Below are 8014 nucleotides of genomic sequence, written 5' to 3'. Positions count from 1 at the left end.
GGGGAGGGGGGGGGAAGTGTGTCCCTGTGCCCGATCCCAGGAGCAGGACCAGAGGGTGAAGGCAGGGGTGCCACGCTGCGGCCCGCGCATCCACTGGCCGGCTTGATGATGGGGGTTCACACATGGAGGCAGCCACCACAACTCTACCACTGCACCTTGCGCTACCATCCCACGGGCACCTGCATGGCTTTGCGGGCAAGTGGCACAGGGTGCGGGAGCAGCCACCATGTGCAAGCCACATGCATGCTGCCTGGCCAGGGGGAACAAAGGAGGACTCGGATGTAGTGGCCACCACTGCACTGCTGCTTATGCCCTGCAACCAGCTGCATGGCTCTGTAGCCATGCAAGGTGCTGGCAGCTGCATGCTAGCAGGGCGGGGGGCTGTGCCAGCCTGCAAGAGTGCTTTGCAAAAATCTGGATTTCTCTGTTAAAAGGGGAAAGCTGAGTTTTCTCTTGATAAAAACAGGCAATCTGTGGTTTTCTCTGTTTTTCTGTGGGAAATGGAAAACCTGGATCCCTGGTCATTGTGACTGGGAGGGAGCTAGAGACCCTGCCAGCCTACCTGGCAACCAGTGATGCATTTCAAATTGGTTGGCTGGCAGCCAATAGCTGCTGACCTTCACTGGATTAGGTAAATGAGGTCATACAGTCTATATAAATTAAGGAATGCCCAGGAGGCGGGGCAGCAGCCATGATGAGAACTCTCAGAGAAGCTGAACAATCTGAAACTGGCACTCTCTCTTGAAACTCATGGAGAAAACCTCCACAGAAAATCTCCACCTGCCTCTCAATGATACTTGTGAGTAAGCTACTTGAAATCTAACTAGATATATAGCTTGCAGTAACTCAGATGTGTCATCAAAGGCTACCATGCCACAGTTTGCTCTAAAGTATTTCTCTGATATTGTTCTACCCTGTACCCTATTCCAAACCTGCTCCTTGAAGCCAATAAAGTTCTCCTCTGTACCTAGCATGGGAGATTTATTGGGAGAGGATCTAGATTATGCCTTGGGGTCTCCTTGGCTCAGCTGACTAAGGGAGACCACTATTCATGCTTCAGACTGAGGGAAGCACCCCAAGTTCTTGTAGTGGATCCAGTGCCCTCAAGGACTACTAGGCCTGTGTTTCCCAGGGAGCACAAGCCCAAGATCAGTTCAGACCCCGGGTGGTGGCAGCGTTACCCCCAGGCTTGCAGGTATGCTCCAGGAAGGTGGTCGGCCAGACGTGAGGCTCCCCCAGGGAGGCACCTCGAGCCTGGAAAGTGGTCAGGCACAGTGAGATGGGTGGCTCAACACAGGAGCACCTCCACTGGCCCGCCACACTCCCCACCACAACATAGTGGTGCTCTCACAGCTAGGAGCACTAATCAGCTGATCAGCACTGGCCACACATTCCATTTAAGGTGCGATGGAAATCAATCAATATAATTTCACTTTTTTTATCCCACCACTAACTACAAGAATGTGTGGCCAGGATACTACTAAAGACAAGATTAACTGGTAGACTTGGGGCCTTTAAGAGAAAGAGTGAGAGCAAGAATGAGCTGCATCAGTTTGTAGGAAGTAACAATTTCAGCTCCACAGTAAGCAATTCTAGATGGATTCGTTTCAAACTCTGTCCAAACCAAAATTTAACATGTCATTCTTGCATTCAAAACTAAGGTTTTCTTTTCATGGTATGAAATTAGTTGAATAAAACAGAACATAAATATGAAAACAAACAGAACAATTTCAAACAATGGAATTCCACCTTAATGTTACTCAGTATAATACTTACAGTACTTATACAACCTTATACTTACTTACTTATACAACCTCAGTATAATACTTACAGTTGGAGCAGGAGCCATAATGCCCATTGGTACTGGAATCATAGGGGTCCCTGAGGGAGACAAAGAACACGCATCAGTATATGAATTGGGAATAAAAGACCATAACACCCAAGCCAACTGCATGCCTTAAAAAGTAATTAAGAGTGACAAGACTGTGTAGATATGGCTTCCTAACAAACTCAAAGCAAGAATCCATGCAGCACAGGAGAGATACTGCTTAGTGAATGAGCAGCTATTCAGCATTTCTGTCTCATTCAGCATATAGCTCGACAATGCCAATATCATCCAAACCCTGCACTGGAATAAAAAATTCTTAAAATTTCCACACGGGTATTTTTCTCGACCTCTCATTATAGTATATCAGGATTTTTTTTGCTTAAGAAAACACCCAAACAAACCAAAAACCAACATAAATCTCTTCTCATACCGTGTCCAAACTCTGAGGTGATCCTATCTCTTCAAGTTCTCTGCCTTATTTATACTTCTCAATTCCTGCACTAAATTCAGGTTCCTATAAACAGCCCATTCCCTGCACAGCTTTGATTTATTCCAAAACAGTCCATGCTGTACATGAAATAAAGCAGGGGTCTCACTGGAGTGGAGAGAGTACATTATGTTAAGAACCATATGATAACCCACACACACAAGGGGGCCTAACAGAGTTCTCCAAACAGCTTTACTTCAGGCATTTTGTGCACTTCACTCTGTAACCACAGTATCATAGTGTCATAGTATCATAGTGCTTAGGGTTGGAAGGGACCTAAACAGATCATCAGGTCTGACCCCCTGCCCCAGGCAGGAAGGGCTGCCAGGGTCGTATCACCCCAGAAAAATATCTGTCCAGCCTCTTCTTGAAGACCCCCAAGGTAGGAGAGAACCATAATACTCTTTTAAGATAGGTATTTTTATGTAACTTAAAGGATTTTGAAAACAAATTGAAAACATAAGACAGGTACAAATACTCATTCCCCACCACCTCCCCTGCAAAAAACAAAACAAACAACAAAACCACAGGAAACTTAAATCCATTGCACAGTCCACTATCACCTCAACTAACAATTAACTGGTAGCAGTAAAAAAGGCTGTTATATTCCACCAGAAAGGGGTGGTTATATTTTGCCAATGGATTCAGCAACTATTTATTAGAAAGGAACTATCAGACTTAGTTTCAAGTTCCCTGCAGAGATGCTCTCTTGTGTTTTCAGAACTTTTTGACAATCCCTTTCAATCTCTGGCAAAGCAGGAATCCCCGCTAGCTGCAGATAGCTCCCCATTTGCCTTTGGGAATGCCTCCCACCTGTCTCGCCTGCCATGCCCTGTTGGAATGATGAAAAGTTGTTAAATAAGGTGGGAGACTACCTATTAGTGTACCCCCAATGTTTGAGGGGGTATCTGTGACTCTGTACCTCCCCTACAGCACGGCCCAAGCCTCACAGATGACATCCAGATATTATCAGTCATACCAGCCCCACACTAGGCTTCAGATTCCCCCTGGAAGGACCCCCCTTTGACCTCTCCACTCAGGCGGCCTATGCTGCCTTCATTCGGGCTGCCGAGCTCCTTGTAGCTGGCTCCCACCTCAGGCATGGTCCCAACTCAGGACCTTCGGCCACACACAGGCCCTGGCCTCACCTCCAAGGCCAAGAGGGGTCCCAGGCCCACAGCTCTAGGTGCCCTTCGTGGTGGGCATCTGGCCCTTTTGACCTTCTTGGTCCTGGTCCCAGCATGGGCCAGTCGAGGGTGCACTCTACCTCTGGCCTCACTAGCCCCACACTCTCTCTGGGTCCCCCTTCCTGGATGGGGGGAGATGGGGTGACTCACACCACAACTGGTGCTCCAGGGTCTCACAGCAGACTCTCACTCCCCTCCCAGAGCAGCAGGTCATGGTGCTACCCTGAGATCTTACACAATGCCCCCTCTACTCAGGGCTCCAGAACACCCCCTCTACTCAAGGTCTCGGGGCTTCCCTCCTCAGGTGGGCTCAGGTGGCTGTAGCCATGCCTGGCGCCCTCTACTGCCTATGTCCTGACCCACCTAAAGGTGAGAGCTGGGGCAAGGTGTCCTGACCTGCCTTTCACCGGAGTGGTAACTGGCCTGGCATATCCTGGGGGCTCCCGTGCCACTGAGAGCTCCACCACCCACTCCCAGCAGGGTACAGTTTTAGGTCATCCCCAGGACCAGGAGTCTCCTGCCCACCCCCTACAGCTCCTGCCCTTACCTCCAGTTGATATCTGCAGCCTTATAGCCAGGCAATGTTGTGGCCTCTGTTTCCAGCAGCAAAATGCCCTGTTTGTATGGGCAGTCCTGGATCCAAGATGGCTGCCCTAATCAGGCACAAGCAGTGCCCTGCCACAATCTGTTTTTCATTCCCAATCCATTCATCTTTTTCCCTGCTCTCTCTCTTCCCATCTCCTTCTTCCCCTTCTCAGTCTTCGCTAACCCATTTCTACCCTTGTTCTCATCTCAGGTTTCTCTTCTCATTTCACCCACCATACATTACTTGGGTTCTTCCACTGCATATCCTGCCCACTTTGCTGTTGCCCATCTTCTACTCATCCTGACCCTTGTACCCCCATTTGCCGTCTTCCTCCCCCTGTACCCCCTCCATTTCTCACTAGAGGTGCACCAATAAAGATTTTTTTTGGTCAATACCGATGGCCAATTATTAACCAGCCATACTGCCCGATATCAATCTGATTGCTGATATGCAGCCTGGCAGCTTGGAGAGCAGAGTCCAGTTGGTTAAGGTTTTGTTTGGTTTTTTTGTGGGGTGGGGGGAATTGAGGCCCCCATGGTGAGTGAGTGGGGCTGGGGCAGGAGCAGGCACTGCCCAGCCAGGGTGAAACAGGACAGGGCACAGGACAAAGCCGCAAACAGCTCATCTGGAGGGTGCGAGGGGCGGGAGATGTGTACACAGCATTTATCAGCAACATTATCAGCCACTTCAGCCAAAAACAAGTGGAATGCCAATTAATATCAATTTTCCTTTTATCAGTGATGACATGATATGGACCAATACATCAGTGCACCTCTACTTTTCACCCCTCCCCAAATCTTCACTCTCAGTTTTGGTGCCTCATGCACCAGGAGCTAAGAGAAACAAATGCATTAAGTCTTGTTCAGTGTCTATGTGATGGAGCAGAAGCAGGTGCTCTGCTCTAGGGGAGTGCAGCATGTATAGTCAGGTCAGCACATGGGAGCTATTTGGGAATAGAACGTGGCCTAGTGCAATCTGAATGTTCAGTTAGTTTAATTTCTACAATGAGAAGGGCATATGAACTGTGAGCAGATTATAAAGCCTTGTAGCCTACAGGGCCCTACTGCACCAACAGCCAAATAAGGAGATCATTTTGTAGCCCTTGTGCTTTGCAAAATTTTCCAGGAGTATTTCCACTGTAGTATATCAAAATCCATCATCTCATCCTCACTCATTCCACTATCCTCTTGCAACTACACATAAAGAAGGAAGATGTGTCAGCGACCTGAGGAAGTGAAGCCTCTGTCTTTATATCAAGGTTGGCTTGAATGTTAGGAATGGAAAGACGGAACGAAGGGTCAAGTCAAGAAGAAACTGGAATGTGTGACCAGTGGTAGAGAAGTTAGCCCCAGAAATGGAGGAAGGAGAACAAGGAAAAGTAGAAGAAAAAAAGAGGTAGGGATATAAAAATAAAGAAAAGCTTGAGAAGTGACAGTTTATAAGAGAGGAGACAACAGAAAAGAGACAAGTGGAAGGAGCGAGAAATTTGAAGTGTGTTATAACAGACCAGTGTAGTAAAGAAGTACCCCAGTGGCAATTCAGGAGAAATGGCCATAAAGCCCAGCTAAAGTAAAGTAACTTGTCATAAAGAAATATCACTTGACTAAAAAGGAGACAGCAGTAGGTGCAGTGAGAGGGTCTGGTATGTCTTATCACCAAAATATACCACCAGGAAATAACATTTATTCCCATATTACTTTCCCAGTGCACTTTATTCTGTATGAACTGAAGCCTAGACTCCAAAAATGCACAACTATGTACTACCACTACTGAGTTAGCCACAGCTTTAACTTGCACTATGAAGTAGGGTCTCTTGTTGTCCTAAAGCAGTACACTCCAACCTTTTTAGGTTGGAAATCACTTTGGGCATTTAAAGGGAACGGAAGATCTACCTCCCACCCCCCCTCCCCTCCCCAGCAGGAAAGTCTGGGGAAAGAGGAGGGGAGAGGACCAGGGAAAGCAGGGGAGATTGAGGCCCCAGCCCTAGACTCACTCCATCAATCACCACTGGGGCCTTGATCTGTGCCGCCCCCCCCCGCCAAACCCCATGGTGGTGAGGGAGGGGAAGCCTTGCACAGCTGGGGCAGGGCAGGGGACAGAGGCAGGAGTGGCTTGTCTCCGGGGAGATAGGGGTGGGTGGGCATACCCCTGGATCCGCCCGCAGGGCAGCACCAGGCTGTTCCCAGGCGGGTGTGGCAGTAGCGCTGAGAGCGGGGCCACAGGGGGTGGCTGTAGCCCTCCAACTTCTGCTCCCAGTGCCACCGCTGAGTGCAGCATGGGCCAGGCCCAGCGAGAACAGCCCGACGTAGCCTTCCAGCCTGCTGATGCAGCTTGCCCTCCCCCATGCCTGCCAGTCCCCAGGGCCCCCATGTCATCAGGGGAGGCTGTGTTGGGCTGTTCCCATCGGGCTTGGCCTGTGCTGTGCTTGGCAGTGGTCTTGGAAGTGGGAGTTGGGGGTGGGGGGGAAAGGCTACCTGCCCCCATCCATGCACAGCAGACCGGGCTTTGTGTCCTGAACCCCACTGCATGTGACCCTGGGCCTCTGCCCCTTCCCTCCCCCACCAACTGACCTGCTGGGCTGGGGCATGCACATGCTCAGTCCCCACACCCAGGATCAACTTCAAGAGGCTCCAGGATCCACCAGTCGATCCTGATTGAACAGCTGGTGACCACTGTCCTAAAGCATCTAGCTTTGGAGGAAATATTTAAATTGGGTTCACCAAGAGGGTTAAGATAGGATGCTTTGTAATTCAATTTGACGGTAAATTCTTCAAGGCAAAGAATAGCGGGAAGCTCAGCTTCAACGTACATCAATTAATTGTATTTCATAAACTCAAGGTTGAATAAAAAAGTTTTAGAAGAGTAGCACAGCAAAAATGTATTTGGTTCTACCTGCTGACATGACTTACCAGGAGGTACAGGGGGAGGAAAGCCAGGAAACTGTGGAGGTGGAATCCCAGGCGGAAGTGTTGGGATCCCCATAGGAGGGCGATTCAAGTGAGGTGGAAAAGACATCCTTGCAGCAGCTACCTGCCAAAAAACAGAAACATTCTTTTAATGTAGCAGTCTTGATGCATGAATCAAAATAAGAGGAAAAGGACAACCACCACACTAAGTTTTTTTCCTTAAGGGACTTCTGTTTAGCAATTCAAACGCCACTTTTAAGCTTCTTCCACACCACAGCAATAAAGTCACAACAGTAACAGAAATCTTCTCTCCTAAAAGTATAAACACTGAATCTGAAACACTTTCATTCTAAACTGAACTGACAAAATGGATGAAACTGACTCCTCCTACCAGCAGGTCATAAAAAATATAAGTTAACCAGTCAGGGTATGCTGATAATGAGTCAGCAGAAAATACAGTAATTTCTAAACAAAATAAGTTATTTTTCCAATATTAAAAAAGCAAAAGTAATTTCAAAATAAATTTTGAAATTAGCCAACTAGCAATGAGATGGATCAAATTAACCATGAAGAACAGAACTTGAATTTGTATTGCTTTGTGTCAAAGGCAACTTCTTGTAGTAATAAAGACAGAAAAATCTCTAACTTCCAGAACAGAGGGAATTAATAGACTGAAGAATCCTCAGCATTACTATTTTAAACTTACTAGTTCAGAGATTGGTGACTGATGAGATGAAGGAGATTCAGATATAGACAGAGCTTTAAATGTTTTTTCTACATAACTTTAGATAGCAGGTGGCTCATGAATGCTGCGATGGTGGGGCACATGGAGCACCCCACATGACTGCGGTGGGGGAGGGTCCCCAGAACACTTGGCAGCAAACCAATGCCCAAGTGCAGAAGCACTTCTGGTCCACATGGGAGCACACCAGGGGGCTTGAGGGAGCCCCCATCCCTCCCCAGCTTGGCAACCAGGTTGCGGGGAGGGGGCACATGGGGCCCGCCCGTGGCCAGTTGCCA

At 48.2% G+C, this 8014-nt stretch overlaps 1 protein-coding gene across 3 annotated transcripts in view; it reads right to left on the bottom strand.

Moving 5' to 3' along the window:
- The window catches only part of RBM25 (RNA binding motif protein 25), a 46272-nt gene that overhangs the window by 28029 nt on the left and 10229 nt on the right, over positions 1–8014 (bottom strand). For 2 of the 3 annotated variants that reach the window (XM_019551500.1, XM_019551502.1), the window contains exons 2-3: positions 6998–7118; positions 1832–1881 (exon numbers count right to left, since the gene is read on the bottom strand). In XM_019551500.1, coding sequence (XP_019407045.1) covers positions 1832–1881; positions 6998–7103 — 156 coding nt within the window. In that variant the 5' untranslated portion in view covers positions 7104–7118. The remainder of the gene's footprint in view (positions 1–1831; positions 1882–6997; positions 7119–8014) is intronic. The other variant, XM_019551501.1, reaches the window with a different exon arrangement.

The sequence above is a fragment of the Crocodylus porosus genome, unplaced genomic scaffold (assembly GCF_001723895.1).
Source record: "Crocodylus porosus isolate Cpor-Errol unplaced genomic scaffold, CroPor_comp1, whole genome shotgun sequence".
Classification (NCBI taxonomy): domain Eukaryota; kingdom Metazoa; phylum Chordata; order Crocodylia; family Crocodylidae; genus Crocodylus; species Crocodylus porosus.
This window is presented reverse-complemented; position numbering and strand designations above follow the sequence as displayed.